The sequence below is a fragment of the Chanodichthys erythropterus genome, chromosome 3 (genome assembly GCF_024489055.1).
Source record: "Chanodichthys erythropterus isolate Z2021 chromosome 3, ASM2448905v1, whole genome shotgun sequence".
NCBI lineage: Eukaryota > Metazoa > Chordata > Actinopteri > Cypriniformes > Xenocyprididae > Chanodichthys > Chanodichthys erythropterus.
Window position 1 is genome coordinate 21,891,828 of NC_090223.1, and position 17,968 is coordinate 21,909,795.

The 17,968-nt window shown below is 37.0% G+C and overlaps 3 protein-coding genes across 5 annotated transcripts; 2 read left to right on the forward strand and 1 right to left on the reverse strand.

Annotated features, from left to right (window-relative positions):
• The first annotated feature begins 417 nt into the window (after nucleotides 1-417).
• LOC137009443 (NAD(P)(+)--arginine ADP-ribosyltransferase 2-like) lies at nucleotides 418-2,030 on the forward strand. 2 transcript variants are annotated; one of them, XM_067371691.1, is made up of 3 exons: nucleotides 418-573; nucleotides 793-871; nucleotides 950-2,004. In XM_067371691.1, exons 2-3 carry the CDS (start codon nucleotides 821-823, stop codon nucleotides 1,679-1,681), a joined length of 783 nt encoding a protein of 260 aa, XP_067227792.1. In that variant the 5' UTR covers nucleotides 418-573; nucleotides 793-820; the 3' UTR covers nucleotides 1,682-2,004. The 2 variants fall into 2 exon arrangements, with proteins under 2 accessions (XP_067227792.1, XP_067227800.1); XM_067371699.1 differs by lacking the exon at nucleotides 418-573 and having other exon boundaries at nucleotides 821-871; nucleotides 950-2,030.
• Nucleotides 2,031-2,807: 777 nt separating this feature from the next.
• LOC137017274 (uncharacterized) lies at nucleotides 2,808-10,502 on the reverse strand. 2 transcript variants are annotated; one of them, XM_067381347.1, is made up of 4 exons: nucleotides 10,328-10,502; nucleotides 6,606-7,258; nucleotides 5,858-6,004; nucleotides 2,808-4,608 (listed from the first exon to the last, which is right to left on the reverse strand). In XM_067381347.1, exons 2-4 carry the CDS (start codon nucleotides 7,206-7,208, stop codon nucleotides 3,736-3,738), a joined length of 1,623 nt encoding a protein of 540 aa, XP_067237448.1. In that variant the 5' UTR covers nucleotides 7,209-7,258; nucleotides 10,328-10,502; the 3' UTR covers nucleotides 2,808-3,735. The 2 variants fall into 2 exon arrangements, with proteins under 2 accessions (XP_067237448.1, XP_067237447.1); XM_067381346.1 differs by having other exon boundaries at nucleotides 10,324-10,501.
• A 65-nt stretch (nucleotides 10,503-10,567) lies between these two features.
• LOC137017275 (RNA-binding protein with serine-rich domain 1) lies at nucleotides 10,568-17,211 on the forward strand. The gene is made up of 7 exons (XM_067381348.1): nucleotides 10,568-10,634; nucleotides 11,569-11,724; nucleotides 13,403-13,594; nucleotides 13,696-13,801; nucleotides 15,548-15,701; nucleotides 16,274-16,415; nucleotides 16,669-17,211. The coding sequence occupies exons 1-7, from the start codon at nucleotides 10,627-10,629 to the stop codon at nucleotides 16,772-16,774; spliced, it is 864 nt and encodes a 287-aa protein (XP_067237449.1). The 5' UTR covers nucleotides 10,568-10,626; the 3' UTR covers nucleotides 16,775-17,211.
• Nucleotides 17,212-17,968: the final 757 nt, after the last annotated feature.

Here is a 17,968-nt window from a genome sequence, read left to right on the forward strand (position 1 = left end):
GTATTAGGTCCTCTTAAACTGAAACTGATTTCAAATGATCTTCCATTGTCTTGTAACCTTCATTTCAAGCTTTCTTTTTTTATTTAAATGAATCAGATAAATAATGGATGTATTTTTTCTTTCAGATATGAAGCAGATATTGAGCTTTTTGAGACTCTATAAAAACATGTACATAAATCAAATTGTTCTTGTGTGCAATAATACGAGCTGATCAATACAAATCATGTTTTTCTAAATTGTAGATTTTCATCAAAAACTATGTAAATTCACCATTGTAATTCACCATTGTGTATAGTTATTATAAATTATCAAGTAATCAGGTTGAAAGTTCATCTTAGGCCAACAGGAAGTCAAAGTTTGCCCAAAATGAAACCACACAAAGACCTTATTATTTCTCAACACACACACTATCAGCATTATAAAAATGCACCTTCCTCCTCTCTTAGTTTGAACAGTTGGTGTTGTGTGTTTGTGATTGAATAACTTTTCTGAACTTCTCTCATCATTGCTCCCGAACTCCTGAAAAATAACACAAAGAAACAGAATCTCAAAAAGAGACAACAGTATTCTCAGGTAAGTTTAAAGTAAAAGGTCAATTTAAAACTTCATCAGTGAACATCACAGGTTTAAGTGATTATTTCAAACTGCTACTCAGCAAAAAATGCAGTTGCACAAATTTTAAATGCATATTATGTAAGAAATTGGTAAACAGTTTGTGCACATATATCATGTATATTTAGTATTTGTGAAACTATGTTGTTTTTCTGGTGGTCTTCCATCACCTGTTCTTAGATCATCTGAGGGATTTGACTGAATCAAGATGCTTCTGATCATTGAAGCTCTTCTTCTCATTTTAGCTGCTCTAGGACAGGTAAGCTTGTGTTTTAATATGAATATTACAGACATGAAGAATGCTGATGATTGATCATTATGATTCCTGTTGCTGCAGGATCACAGAGCTGCTGCAGGAAAGATATTTCCATTGAATATGGAACTGAATTCAGTTGATGACCAATATGAGGGCTGTAGAGAGAAAATGGCGAATCTGGTGAAGACAAAATATCTGAAGAAGGAAATCAAGAACTCACCTAAATATAAAATTAGTTGGCAATTAGGTGAAAAGTTTGTCAAGTTCCCAAAAGGTCACTTGACAAGGAATCATTTAATTGCCATTTACGTGTACAGTGACAGTAATGTATATCATCATTTTAATCCTGATACTCGTTACGGTAAAAAACAGTACAAACAAATGACATTCAAATGGTATTCACTTCACTTTCTGTTAACAGAAGCGATGCAGATTCTGAAGAAAGCACAAAATAAATGCAGGGTAACGTATCGTGGTACTACAGCTGAATTTAATAAGTATGTTCTGAACAAAGAGATTCGATTCGGTTCATTTACATCCTCCTCTCTTGATCGTAATGTAGCACAAGGTTTTGGAAGTAAATCTTGTTTTGAAATCTACACTTGTGAAAGTGCCGATGTGTCAATATATTCGAAGTATCCTCATGAGAAAGAGGTGCTGATTCCTCCATATGAGAAGTTTAAAGTCACTGCTGTCAGGACAAGAAAATATCAGCAAAATCTCTGGTGTGACACTGTGTTCACTTTGAAAAGCTCTGGAAAATTAAGTTACCAGAACTGTGCTCTATTCAAGAAACCACCCAAGTACTACTAATGTTATTCACTGAAGAAGTGCTTGGGATTTATCAGTTCCACACAAGTAAATATAAAAGAAATCTTACTCTTGATTTAGTTTAATTCTTTGTCAGCAAACATTTTTTGTTCATTCTGAAATAAAATTATGTAACCCAATTCATTGGCCTCAAAGTGATTTTATATGCATATTCATTTCCTCATTTACACATTCAGAATAAAAATATATTCACAATAAACTTATAACTTAGGTTTACTTATTTTTTTCCTAATTGAGGAGCTTCTGTGATGTTGTTTTTGTGGCTTTCATTGGGCAGAAGAGAGGAAGTTTGTGCTCTTTCATATTGTACAATTTAACCATACCAGCATTAAGACTAAAATGACATATTAAAAAATGCAACTGCAAAAAAGCTTGTATATAGACAGTGCACTTTTAAACAAAAGCAACTGTCACTCAGTGACTAATAATGTTTTTTTTTTGTTTTTTTTTTCAATGTGTCTGTAAATTTCCCGACCCTCTTTCATGAAACAGCGTTGCCCCCTGCTGGTCAGATCTGACAGCAACCCATATTACATAGATATACCGCTGTAAATACGTAAATTATTATGGGCTTACCGTAGTGATACAGGGTAAGGCAAGAACACGAATTGTAGGCTAATATAGATTTATGATATATAATCTATATAACCCCCCCCACCCCCATTTTAAATTTTGTTATTTTTGAGAAAGAAAAAATTTACATAGTTATTTATGTGCAACATGATGATGACCATTTATGTTCAAACTAAAGTTACATTCTAGTGCTTCATTCTAATAATTTTATGCGAAGAAATAACAGCATAAAGATCATTTCAAGCCGTCAAATATCTGCTTGTGCAACACAATGAATTTAGATCCTAAATCTCTCATTTAGCACTGCAATATCATATACTGTGTTTTCCAATAAACAATTGTTGTTTTCAGGTTTGCCTTTTCCCAACCAATGAATTTACTATAGACTGTGGTTTTTGATCTTGTGCAAAAATAAAAAGATAACAACACAAGCTATGTCTATTAAGATATTTATTTCCTTTTCATATAAAAAAAGGCAAAATTACTACATTAAATTAAATAAAACACAAAAACACTGAAATTGTTTACTTGGTGGTTCTTGAGGGTCTTTCACACTGCGCTTAACCCCGGGTTATGAACGTTCTAAACACCGCTTTTAACCCCGGGTAAAGGAACGTTCCTTGTAATTCAAATGCGGGTTTTTTTTACCCGGGGTTATGAAACCCGCTTTTGCGGTGCCAAACTTGTAAAGTGTGAAACAATGCGTGTTAGAATATTATAACTAGACACTAGCAACCAACAACCAATCGTGTGCCATATATTCACACGCTTTGGGCAGTCATGGAAACAATGTATACAGTCATTTATGCGTATGATAGGAAAAATGTGAGACCGTCATTCTTACCTTTATAGTTCGAAAAGTTTATTCAGAAAAAAAAAATTGATATTACAGTCAGCAATGAGGACGCACAATGCTAGAGCCTTTATGTAAACAGGCCACGTGCTGCGATTGTCCAGTCAGTAACACTGACACCGCAAATATTCAAATAAGGATTTAACCCGGTGTTTAGGAATGTGCAGTGTGAAACGGCAGTTTATGAATAACCAGGATAAACTGTTAACCTCAGGATTCCATTTACCCGGGGTTTAGAATGACCCAGGGTTAACTATTTCAAGTGTGAAAAGCCCTCTGGAAACCTAAAAGAGTATAATAAAGTAAAAAAGGTAACACTTTACCATAAGGTTAAACATTAGTTAATGTATTAACTAACATGAAGTAACCATGAGCAATACATTTGTATATTCCTAATCTTCGTTAACTTTAGTTCATGAAAATACAGTTGTTCATTGTTCATGTTAGTTCACAGTGCATTAACTAATGTTAACAAGATTTTAATAGTGTATTAGTAAATGCTGAAATTAACATTAACAAAGATTAATAAATGCCATAGAAGTGCAGTTCATTATTAGTTCATGTTAACTAATGAACCTCATTGTAAAGTGTTACTGTAAAATAAAATTATTCAGACGTTCTCCACCTTAATAATGTTCAGCTCAGGCTCGTGTGGTGAAACCGGAAGACTAGAGGATTGGTTAGGAGGGCTACATGCCTGGAATGATCCATCTGCACCGGTGGAGGGCATGTCTACGGATTTACCATCCAGCCCTGTAAAGGAGTCTGTGTGTGGCTGTGTATAGGGGAGTGTGCTGGGCGAGTATGTTTGCGTGTGGGTCTGCGTGAACGTTGGCGTGCGCGCTTGTGCGTGGGTGAACGGGGGCCCGCTGGAGGTCGGGCACTGCTGAAACCCGTTCATGGTGGGAGGGCTGAGCTGGTCCAGAGAAAACACCTCGATGCTGTCGAGACCAGAATCGTGGATCTCGTTGTATCGCGTCTGGGCTTGGCTGCACTGAGCGTAGGCGCCCTGGCTGGTGGCGCTCTGGCTGAATGGCACCGAGGAGGCCAGTGAACAAGATGCTGGAGCACATGTGGACTGCAGAGGGTCGAATTTAGAGGTGAGATCCTGAAGGGTGCTGAGGATCTGCTTCTGGACCTGAGTCTGCTGGGCTTGTTCTCTCTCCAGTCGACCTTGTTGCTCCACCATCATCCTTAACGCCAGGCCCAAACTTCTCAGCTCGGAGCCCAACGACTGGATCTGCTCCTGCAGGCTGCTAACGGCGGCAGGGTCGAGAACGCTCCGCTGGGGAGGAGGTGAAGGCTGGTTGGGAACATTTTGAACCCGTGCAGAGTGGGCTGCATTTTGGGAGTTCGCCCCCGCGGTGGCCTGGTCGGGGAGGCGGATACCGACACGAGGAGGGTTTTGAGGAGCGCGAACAGGAACACTCACCCGCTGGTGCATCCATCTCCTGTGAGGACTGGCTCCTTGGTGCAATGATCTCTGAGAAAGAAAGATTTAATTAAAGGATTAGTTCACTTTAAAATGAAAATAACCCCAAGCTTTACTCACCCTCAAGCCATCCTAGGCATATATGACTTTTTTCTTTCTCATGAACACAATCGGAGAAAAATTAACAAATATCCTGTAATATCTCAATCTCAATATCAATATCAATATGATGCATCCAAGCTTTATAATGGCAGTGAACGGGACCAACGAGTATGAAACTCTAGAAAGTGCATCCATCCATTATAAACGTACTCCACACGGCTCCGAGGGGTTCATAAAGGCCTTCTGAAGTGAAGTCATGCATTTGTGTAAGAAAAATATCCATATTTAACGAGTTATAAAGTTAAATATCTAGCTTCTGCCAGACTGCCTTCTGTATTCAATTTACGAAGAAAGTGTAATACCTCTCGCAGTTCAAAATGCTTACACTACATCCTACGCCTTGCAGGAGCTAGATATTTTACTTTATAACTTAACAATAACAATTATAACGATATTCTTACACAATCGCATCGCGTTGCTTTGCTTTTGTTTTTTTTTGTATTTGTTCATTGTGATATTCTCCAACACTTATTTTGTCATTTAAGTTAAAGTGTCTCATACTGTCCTTCACTCTCATCTGTTTGTTATATTATTTGGCTTATAGCTGCTCTTATTAACATCCAGTTTAGCAGCTACTTAAATCTGTTTATTTGTGTTTTGCTTATTTTTGTTTTATTTGGAGGCTGTAGGGAGGCGGGCACCATTTCTTTTGTTTAACCCTATTTTCTCCTGTTTTGGGGCCAGGAAGGGAGTTAGAGTACAATTCTGTTATTTTCTTTTGTTTTCTTAGTTAGTTAGAGGTTTGAATTACTCCAGTTAGATTGAGTTTTTGTTTATTATTTTGGCTTTGCCCTCTCCTGAAGCTATTGTTTCATTTTTCTTTTCTTTGTATTTTATTTCAGTACCTTTTGTATTTGTTCCACAAGCTGTGAAATAAAATCTTTTTTTTTTTTTTTTGTGATAATTTGTTGCTTGTGGTGCTATGGCAGGACTTAGATGAACGCTCTTTAAAATTTTACTTTTTGTTGCGTCCACATTTACCCCTAGACTTATGTGGGACATTATATATTTTTATATATATATATATATATATATATATATATATAAGTAGAAATAATCAGCCAGACCAAAGGCTCAGTAATATTAATTATTATTAATCATAATAGTACTGGATTCATGATGATGCTTCATAACTCACCATATTTGGAGGTCTGGCTGTAGTGAGGTCGTAAGAAGCTGTCTGCGGTACCACAAGCTTTCTCCCATCAGAGCCAGAGAAGCAGGACGGATCTCGTCTCACTGACAACGACACCTGCTGGCCGGTCTGAGGACTGCTTTCTCTTACCTTAATAAAACACATGGAAGTTATTAAGGCAATAAATATAATCACAAAAAGAAAATATATAATCCTTCTAATGTGTATTTTTATATATATATATATATATATATATATATATATATATATATATATATATATATATATATATATATATATATATATATATATATATATATATATATATATATATACACATACACACACCCACAGTTGCCCTAAACTAACTGTACTGATGATTGGTTACCAAATTAATTTTTTATGTTTCTGTAATGGTTAATCCACACCAGTATGTGTAAGTCAGAGTAATTTCTAATGCTATTTTTTTTTTTTTTTTTTTTTTTGTTAGCATGTGTGAATAAAGACTATTTAGTTGTTTCAGTTTGTTATTTGCCTAACAAATGACAGTAACATTTTTAGTTTTAAACTAATTTGACAGTTTCTCATTATGACAGGTGGTCTAATAAATGTGTTAAGCACTGTGTATGCATATGTCTTTACTGTTGTTTTGATCAATTTAATGCATTCTTACTAAATGAAGGTATTCATATCTTTAAAAAAAAAAAAAAAAACGGAGTAGTGTATGTTTGTGTTAGTACAATCCACCCACCCGCGCTCTGTGGAGCAAAGCCTTATCCAGGAGTCGTTTGCGAGCCACTAGCACAGGATTGGCAGGTGAGGGTGTGTGTCGTCGTCTCACATAAGAAGCACCACTCATCCCTCCCGTCCCGACTCCTGACCGCGGACCTTGGATCCCAGCATTCTGCGTACCCTGTGCCAACGAGGTCACGCTGATAATCCGGATGTCCTCGTCTTTTCCCCCACCCTGTGCCTCCCTTCTGCCACCCGGACCCGTCCCAGAAGACTGCCCTCCTCTTGCATCCGAGGAGGACGCGGCCTGCTGGGAGGCAGCTACTCTAGAAGCTTCTCTGAGGAGGTTCCTTAACTGCTGATCGCTCCAAGCACCGGGCCGCGTCTCAGAGCCGCCCACCTCCCTGCCTGACGTCGATGCAGGCACCGTATGGCTGCTGTTCCCAGCTGCTCCGTCCTCCTTTCGAGCTCTCCCTTGAAACTCCTTCAGAAAAAGGTAGATGGCCTGTGCAGACACCTTGATGTTCTCCAGCTCCAGCACGGCTTTGATCTTGCGGAAGCTCAAACCTGCCTCCCGCAGCTCCACCACCTTGCGCTTGGCAGCATCGTCCAGTCGGCCCATGGTGGAGACCACAGTACTGACACTAAAAAGCGGGTTGGTTCAAGCAGATCCTGAAATCAAAGCAAAAACAGAAGTGATGTTACCTGTAGAGCAGCATGGTTATATTCAGAATAAAATAATATATCCACTAGAGCTGCATGATTAATCATTAAAAGAGTGCAATCTCATTCCTAAATGACAACGATCCGCCTGTGTCTATTAAACCTTTGACAAAGTCATACAAGAAGATTCAAACCTGCATTGCATCTGCCGCTGATCCAGAGACAGCAGTTTTCATGTTTATATATGAAAAAGCTTCACAAACATTCTTTTCCCCCACACAGTATTGTTATTTCTGTGCTACAAATAACATTATTCATATTATCACAGAAGTACTGAGATAAAAGTTTATAGTTTGGATATAAACACTGATGTACCCTGCGTTCCATTCGGAAGGGCTTATCCCTGTGCCCTAAAGGGTTTACCCTCTGGAGTGAGAGTCGAAGGGATGAAGGGTGTAGGGGTCAACATCTTAACAAGACAATCAAAGAGGAGTAAATTGCGCAAGCTGCACCTTTTGTTTAACGTTAGTTTATACATTTATTTATTTTTGGTTTATCGCACCATAATGTATATTGTGTCTGTGTATTTGAATGGACATTTGAATGGACTGATAAAGGGAGCTGTAAAGTATTTTTGTTGAAGTACAATGTCGTTTTGACCATAATAATATACCAAATCTAACTTGTATAAAAATTACAGTAATCGAACTCCGAGCCTCCGAGCCACAACTTCCCTGTACAAAGGATCATGGGGGCCCGAAGTGTCCATCAGTTGTACCCTTCGAAATCCTTCATTCCGAAGGGCCCTTTGAAGTGGCCCGTTTTGAGCACTTCGGTATGGAACGACCCTTCAATATGACAGCCATGATTGTTTCACTCTGAAGTGCCCTTCGGAGGGCGACATATCCCGTTTGGAACACACCTGTAGTAACTTGGCTCTTCAAATAACGATTGTATCAATTACATTGTTGTGCCAATAGGTGGCGACAAGTGACAGTTAATAATGTATGTGTCATTGAATCATTCATTCAAGAGACTCGTTCAAAAATGGATTATCCAGTAATGAAAAAAGTGAAGTATTTATGAATCTTTAATCCAAACCGATTTTTCAAAAATCCAAAGGAATTAAACATTTTAAACAGACTGCAGCCATTAATATTTTGATATTATTTTGGATAATTAATATTTTGGTTCTTTTATATCAGAACCTCTAGTAAATTATATGTTATTTTGTTTATTTGTCTGTTTAGAATCATGGAAGAATCGTCATCTCTATTTGAAACAAAACAAAACAAAAAATTGTGATTCTCAATTTACCCAGAATCGTGCAGCTCTGATATACACAAATGTGTATGTTAAATTTGATTCTCTGTTTGTAATCCTTAATAATAATTCGGTAGAATATCTAAAAACCTTGCCAAAAATAAATCTGTTAACTGTATTTGTAAATGGTTGTAATTTACAAATGCTTTTCAATACAGACCTAAGTTTGGTTTCTTTTAAAAGACACCTAGCAGATTATCATAGAAATGAAAGCATCAAAAATAGAAGTTTACTGTAAAGTTAATGTACTCAACTAAACTTTTTTATTTTATTTTATACAAAATATTTTACAAAAAAATTTAGACTTTAAATGTAGTAGTTGCCATTTTTATGTATGAAACAGCTTCACAAAGTCTTTTTAACCACACAGTATCGTTATTTCTGTGCTACAGGCTATTCATATTATCACAGAAGTACTGAGATAAAAGTTTAAAATATATATTTTACAAAATAATTTAGACTTTAAAATTCCAAAGTCTGTCTAACCAAGTTGTGTTCCAAATTTAAAGTTGATATCACAGAAATTGAGCCCACTATAAGGAAGAAAGCAATGAAAAATGTTGAATTTTGAGTGTTTAAGATTTCGAATAATAACTAGGCTAATTTATTATGATTAATAAAATATGTGAGAGGGAAAAAGGACAATAAAAAGTGTTTCACTACCAGGATACTCACAGTTAACAACAGGATAAGAATAATAAGCTGGGAGTTTTGTGGATGTAGTTGATAAATATAATGTATTATAATATTTTAATAAGCCTGTAATACATCATGTACCTGCCTGTAATAATGTTGAATAAGTTGAGCAGACAGGTCCTCTGCACAGACCTACGACCAGCTTTGTATTGGCGTTATGAATCTGATCTTCAAGCAAAAGGAACTAGATATGTGAATGCTACCAAATACAATATGAATTCTGACTTGTGGTGATGCCACCTGAATCATAATCACTCCATGTTCATTCGTTGTCTCCCGAATGAGCCTGGTTTCTCCCCGGGTTTGTTCTCCATTCTGTCACCTGATGGAGTTTGGTTTCCTTACCACTTTCGCCTCTGTTTTGCATATTTGCGGACACTTAATATTCAACAATATTATTGATCTGACTGTACTTACACTGTTGTATGAGAACTGAACTGAGCTGGACGATTACACAACTGTTTTCTGCAGAGCTGCTTTATAGATGAACTGAACTCATTTAATAATTGATGATCTTTACATCAGAACTGAATCAACACTGAACTGACTTCAGATGAACAACAACACTTTTCTTTTAAAGAAAAGTCATTTTTCATCATTGATCAATATTTTCCCATTTATCTCTGTAAAGCTGCTTTTGAACAATCTGTACTGTGTAAAGAGCTTCATAAATAAAGGTGATTTGACTCGACTCTTGCTGTAACGTTTTTGGTAATAAAATACATTTTAAAAATAGTAGGGTATTTTGATGTATTTATTTAATATGATTTATTATAATTTTGTACTCACTATTTATGTCTATTTTAGTGCTTATAAGCCTATTATTCTTGTATTATTCCAAAATAAATGTTTCAAACTGTTTATCTGGCCTGCCAGCCTGACAAGTGCCCTTAAACCCTGCAACACAATCAAAACAAACCAGCTAACCTCCTTAGACTTAGACCTGCAAACATTTTCCAAACACCAGCAAGCAGGGAACAAGTTCAGATGCATGCAGCGACCCTGCGTAGGGGTCTAGTGCACTAAGAGCACAATGGAAATCAAGCATCTCTCACCTACTGCGACTTTTCTCTTCAGTTGTTTATGTTTTCAGCGACGCTGTGCTCCATTATAAAGTCACGTGACGATGCTAGTATCCATACCCGTAAGCTGCATCTGATAATGTAAACACAACAACAGTAAGTGTCGACGAAACGCACACATCTGTGGTTTACTATATGACCATTGCATTAGCACTCGCCCCGCCTCCGCTCGACTGTCGCAGGGTTGGCGTCATCACGCCTGCGCCCTCGCGGAAACGTCGTTAAGACGCGACGGTTGTTGAGCTCGACGTTGAATGTGTCGCGCGCTGCTCATTGATGATCATGTAAGTTTGAATGTTTATTATGATCGATATTTATAATTTGCGACCAGGTTTGTGTGTCGTATATGGGTTTTAATGTGCGCAGAGAGATGCTAGCCGCGTTTCTTATTATTAATCGTCGACATTTTGCGTAATCTTGTTTAATATCGGCGGAGTTAGCATTAGCTTAGCGCGTTGAATGAAGAGAATCATTAAACCTAATTGTTTTTTAAAAAAATAGAGCCTCAAATGTTAAGGATTTGTGCTCTTTATAGGTTTTAAAATATAAAATTGTTATACTTTTAATGCAGTGCATCTGTCAGTTTGCACATTTAATGTCCTTTATGGCAAATGTTTGATATTTCAGAGCATCGCTTTCTAACGTTACTTGAATTAAAACGATTGTTTTATATTCTTGACTAATTCCAAGCAATCTAGTGACAAACTTTTTATCTTAACTTTTGATTTTGTTCTAAAAATATCAATGCATAAAATACAACTGACAGTACAAATAAAAATTAATTTATAAGGTTAGGGTTTTAATGTAAAATTACTAAATTGTGGGAAATGGTTATGATGAGTTATAATGAAGATAATCAATTAAATCACTAAGAAGTCTGATTACAATTTTCTCATGAAATTTCTTGAAGAGTTTTTTTTTTATTAATAATAATAACACTATGAATTTTCCATCATATATCATACATTAACCACTCTGCTTTACATTGTACATTCGCTACCAATGCCTAATGTCCCCTGTAAAGTATTTTTAAATGAGCGTCTTATTTTCCCCCTCCAGCTTTGCTTTTAATATCATGTGCAAAAAGCTGTGATATGGCATGAAAAACACATTAAAGCTGTGAACGGAGTCAAACCGCAGTACATTATAATTGTGACAGCTCACTACTTTATGAGACACGGGATGTGTTAACAAAATGTTTTTCCTTTTTTTGCTCAGGGCACCATCACCAACCAAGCGCAGGGAGCGTTCAGAGGACAAACCCAGGGAACGAGGGAAGGAGAAGGCTGCTGGGAAAGAGGGAGCGGAGAAGGAGAGGGGCAGAGACAAGATCCGCAAGCGGCGCAGTAACTCCACCGGGAGCAGCAGCAGCAGGTCAGATCGGATGTAGTTCAGGGTCAAACACTGTTTACATGCACCTCCTTTATGTGATTATAATGAAATTTAGGCAATATTGATGTTAAACTATACTGCGTAAACAGAATACTTCAGTTAAATTGATGTGTGATTATGATTATAATCGTAACAACCATAACTGTAGTAAAATATGAAAGTATGCTAGGGCTGCTCGATTATGGCGAAAGTCATAATTGTGATTATTTTGTTCAAAATCGAAATTACAATTATTTAACATGATTATTGTTGGGTGATATGATCAAAGTCTTATTTCATGATATAAGTCATTTTAGATATTAGTAAAATTTCACAATGATCAAAATTGTGCAAAAAGTAATACAAGATCAAATAACATAAGTAAAATGTCATCACAAATGGTTACAGAAGATAAGTGAACAGTCAGCAATACAGTGAGAACAAAGAAAGTAATTACAAACAAAATTGGACAAATAAATACAACAGAACAGAAATACAAATTAAATAAACTGTGTTTTAAAGGATTAGTTTATTTCAGAATTAAATAAATTTGCTCACCCCCATGTCATCCAAGATGTTCATGTCTTTCTTTCTTCAGTCGAAAAGAAATTAAGGTTTTTGATGAAAACATACCAGGATTTTTCTCCTTTTATAGTGGAATTCAACGGTTACCAACGGGTTGACGGTCCGAACTGCCATTTCAGTGCAGCTTCCAAAGGCTCTACACAATCCCAGATGAGTCATTTTCAAAAACAAAAAAAAAACATTTATGGACGTTTTAACCACAAATGCACATCATGCACTGCGATGCGCCACACATTACGTAATCATGTTGGAAAGGTCACGTGTGACATAGGCGGAAGTACTGATCCAGTATCTACAAAGCAAATTTTTTTTTTTTGAAAATGACCGATTCGCTAGATAAGACCCTTATTCCTTGTCTGGTATCGTTTAAAGCCCTTTGAAGCTGCACTGAAACTGCAATTTTGACCTTCAACCTGTTGGTCCCTATTGAAGTCCATTATATGGAGAAAAATCCTGGAATTTTTTCCTCAAATCCCTTAATTTCTTTTTGACTGAAGAAAGAAAGACATTTAAACATCTTGGATGACATGGGGGTGAGTAAATTATCAGGAAAATTTATTTCTGAACTGAACTAATCCTTTAAGTATACTTGTGTCCATGGGTGGCATTTGACTCTCGAGGTAGGGGGAGATTGTCCTCACAGTGTGACGGTTATTCGGTGATGCTCTATGATATCGCGGGGCAAATGAATTGCAATATTTATTTAATAATAAAAGTAGCATGATAATAAGAAATATAATTTAATAGCCGTTCATGACCGTCCGCTATATGCCACTGTAAAGGGATAAACAGCATTCAGACACAGCATCAAATCGATAAACTGTTTGGGCAAAGGAGTATCTTTGAAAGGAAATGAAGTATACCCGGGCCTTAATCGCTCCAAATTAGTGGACTGGAGCTGATGGATCACATTGGGAAAAATATGGGGGGGCATTAGTGAATAATCAGAATAAGGAAATTGCGTGTAAACAGGAGTGAAGAGGTTTGCTTGTGTCATGTATTATCTTACTGCTATTAAATCTTTACTCTGATTATTAGAAATAATTACATTATTGGTGCACATCAATAAATGTGTCTAATCATGCATTGACTTCAGATCCAGGTCCAGTTCCAGCTCCAGCAGCAGCTCTGGATCCAGTTCGGGCTCGTCCAGCGGGTCCAGCTCTTCTTCTGGTTCCAGCCGCTCCGGTTCGTCAAGTTCCTCTCGTTCCTCTAGTTCATCCGGGTCCTCTGGGTCTCCCAGTCCAAGCCGCCGTCGCCATGACAATCGGCGCCGCTCACGATCAAAGTAGGTTCTTGGCTTTTTTGGCCCAAACACTAATATTAACCAGTTAATGCCTGCTTTTGTCATTGTCACTTAATGAACGTGGGTTTGCACTTTTTAATCAGGTCCAAATCACAAAAACGGACAGATGAGAAAGAGAGGAAGAGGAGGAGCCCAAGCCCCAAACCCACCAAACTTTATCTGGGAAGACTCACCAGGAACGTAACCAAGGTACAGTTCAAAATCACAGCGTGGCATTACATAAGCACTGTATTTTTGGGGTTTTTTTTTGCCGTCGGTTTTTCCATATCAATTCCAGCACAAGTCGTCATGCTTTGGAAGTGCATGCAAAGTGGATTTGCAGCGCTAAAAATAGCGTCTTCTCGACATGTTGACACCACAAACCAAACTATTCCAGTCTCAGTTACAACAGTGTTTGAAGGTCGAAGTAGACATTATTCAAAGTTGTTGTTATTTGCTGACAACTTGTTTCATGCAGTTCAGATTCTCTTCTTTCTTGTAGGAGACATTAACTTTATTTGTCGTGCACTTTGATCTTTAAAACTTGGCAGACCTTTTACATTCACAAACAGCTGTTACACAGTACATGAAGGTAATATTCGAAAAGGCATAATGGGGCACTTTAAACACAATCATACAAAACATAAATTTTAACAAATTAAAGAAATTTAAGTAGGCATTTTATATATTCGCTATTTATCAAGGCGAAACACTACAGGCAAAACCAGTGTTTTTTCATTCACTGGTCAATTTTGAGGTTTTGGTCTATTTTGCTTCCATAACATGTAATTCAAAATAGGTATAAAATTCAAAATGGGTATTTTTAAAGGTTTTTATTAAGCTTTATTAATTTGTGTCTGTAGATGTTAATTACAATACATATATTTAAAGGCACTTTTCCCCCAGAAATTTCTACTTCAGCAGCACTTACACAATAAACTTTTATTCCCATATATATTCTGAAGGTTTTTACTGAGGGATTTCTTCAAATAATTTGATTTATATAAAACTTTATTCCTAAAACATGATTTATTTTCTCTCCTGGCTGTTGAATAAGTTGACCAGACAGTGTTTTCTGATTAATAGAGTGACAAAAAGAATCCCCTCTGTGAAAACCTTTGACTGTCAACAAAATGAAACATGAATTTTGAAACTGGCTTCATCCAGTGTTCAGATGTATGTTTATGCATATTTAAAGGTGCCCTAGAACTTCTTTTTACAAGATGTAATATAAGTCTAAGGTGTCCCCTGAATGTGTCTGTGAAGTTTCAGCTCAAAATACCCCATAGATTTTTTTTTAATTTTTTTTAACTGCCTATTTTGGGGCATCATTAACTATGCACCGATATATAGGTTGCGGCCCCTTTAAATCTCGTGCTCCCCCGCCCCGGAGCTTGCGCTTGCCTTGAACAGCATAAATAAAGTTCACACAGCTAATATAACCCTCAAAATGGATCTTTACAAAGTGTTCGTCGTGCATACTGCATGCATGCGTCGGATCATGTAAGTATAGTATTTATTTGGATGTTTACATTTGATTCTGAATGAGTTTGAGGCTGTGCTCCGTGGCTAAAGCTAACATTACACACTGTTGGAGAGATTTATAAAGAATGAAGTTGTGTTTATGCATTATACAGACTACAAGTGTTTAATAATGAAAATAACGACGGCTCTTGTCTCCGTGAATACAGTAATAAATGATGGTAACTTTAACCACATTTAACAGCACATTAGCAACATGCTAACGAAACATTTAGAAAGACAATTTACAAATATCACAAAAAAATCATGTTATCATGGATCATGTCAGTTATTGTTGCTCCATCTGCCATTTTTCGCTGTTGTTTCGCATTTTTAATTATTTAAATATTTTTTTAAGTTTTGACTTTAGATTTTTAAATGCTCTTCCTGTATTATTTTTGTTGTTGATCTGCTTCTGTACTTGATTTCCTATAGGAACATATTCAAGAGATCTTTTCAACTTATGGAAAGATAAAGATGATCGACATGCCTCCAGACCGTTTGCACCCTAATTTGTCAAAGGGTTACGCTTATGTTGAATATGAGTCTCCAGAGGATGCCCAGAAAGCCCTGAAACACATGGACGGAGGTAAAAAAGCATCTGAATTGCATAATTTGTAGGGTTAACTAAAACCATAAAACAATTGTTACTTTAAATAAAAAGTTAACTAAAATGGTAACTCTTTACAATAAGGTACCATTTGTTAGTTAATGCATTAGTTAAAGGTGCAGTAAGTGATTTCTGAGACTTCTCAGCACAACATACTTGTAGCCAATCAGCAGTAGGGGGCGTGTCCACTCATGATGGGGGAGGAGAGAGAGTGAGAAAGAAAGAGTGATGGCTGAGACATTACAAAAAGAAAAGCTCAGAGGAATATCACTTGAAAAGAAGGGTTTGGATCAGGCAAGAGCTTTAGTATTAGAAAAGCTTTTCAGTGCTTGAGAGACCAAAGCATTAAGCCCTGAAGGGGTTGCGTTGTTTCTGCTCCATACTCGAGCGTTTAACTAATGATAACGCATTAACTAATGTTAACAAATGAGACTTTATTGTAAAGTGTTACCAAAAAGCCTATAATAGTATCTCACTGAATCTAAAATAAGACTGATCGCTTGAGATCAGTTCATTAGAAGGGATTTCTCACACACTGCTGCTTTCCTCAGGTCAAATCGATGGTCAGGAAATCACAGCCACGGCTGTCCTGCCTCAGAGGATACGACCTGCCATGAGAAGACCATCACCTCCACGCAGGATGCCTCCTCCGCCTCCCATGTGGCGCCGCACACCGCCTCGCATGAGGAGAAGGTTTGCTTTTTAAATATATTTTAGATGTTGTGTTTTCTGTGCAGGTCGATGGAAATCTAATTTCATTTTAGTCCCCACTTCGCACCTGTTTCCAAATGTCCGATCTGTCCTTTCACCTCATATTTCTGTTTATTTGTCCTCGTACTTCACAGAGAAGACAGACTTTCTGCCTTTTATGTGTCTTATCAGGTAATTAGCGCATGCACGTCTGCGATTTATCTTTGCCAAAGCTGACAGTTTGTCCTTTTCACAGGTCTCGGTCTCCACGGCGACGCTCCCCGGTGAGAAGGCGCTCTCGTTCCAGGTCTCCGGGTCGCAGACGACATCGTTCCCGCTCCAGTTCCAACTCGTCCCGTTAGCCGATGCTCCATTCGCACGAATGGCTTCTCACATTGGCCCTTTCATATTTTAGTTGGTGATGGCAAATAAATTGTCAATGTTTTTTTCTTTTCCTCTAGTTCCTCAGGATTGTACGTAAAAGCCTTGTCTTATAACATCATTGAAGTTGCTTGGTTTTTATTGCTTCTGTGTTTATACACTTACTGGGATTGTGTTAGATGTTTCATTTTACTGTGATTCTTTTTGTAATGTGCTTTCTTTTTTTGAGAAAACAGCTTTTTATTGGTTTATATTGTGTGATTAAAATGCAGGCCCTTTTTTATCCAAATGTTGATGTTTCATGGAATTGTTTCTGTTACATTAGCGGTTCCACGGAATTCATCTCTCAACATCACCTTCTAATCCTGTAAAATCTGATGATCTGCTGAAAATGGAAAAAAATCAATAAACCAGTTTAACAACTAAAATCCTCAGTTGTCATCATTTACTCAACGTCATGTTCCAAACCTGTGTGACTCTTTATTTACTTCCTTGGGGAAAAAAACAAAAGATGTTTTCCTAAGTCATATAGCCTGAACAGTTTATTGAAGCTTTAGACAAAATATGAACAGGAAAAACTAAAGTTTGCGTGCATCTTTAATGCATCAGGTTTTTATGGCTTATATAGTATGATATACTGCGATATGAAGCTCATAATTGAGGCTAACACTAAGCAAAAATATGCATTTTGCAATATTTTGAACTAAATTATCATATACAGTATGCTAGTGCAAGTATATAACAATTTAGTTCAAACTTTGACCTGTGGAGGGCAGTAATACACTTAGCAGTGTCTACACTGCTGGAATTCTGATTGAGAAGAAGAAGAGCACAAGTTCAAGATGAGCATTTATTGCTAAAAATTATATAAATATATATTTTTTTTAGAAAATTAGTGATGGTTTTGCTAGACCCTTGTGCGTGACATTTTTAGGATTGCGAACACGAAAAAACGCATGCGAAAATGTCGGACTCAGTGTGCAAAGGCCTTTACTCCTAGTCAGGGATCATTTAAAGCCCTTTGAAGCTGCACTGAAACTAATTTTGACCTTCAACTGTTTGTGCTCCATTGAAGTCCACTATAAGGAGAATAATCCTGGAATGTTTTCATCAAAAACCTTAATTTCTTTTTGACGGAAGAAAGAAGGACATGGACATCTCAATTTAGAAGATAT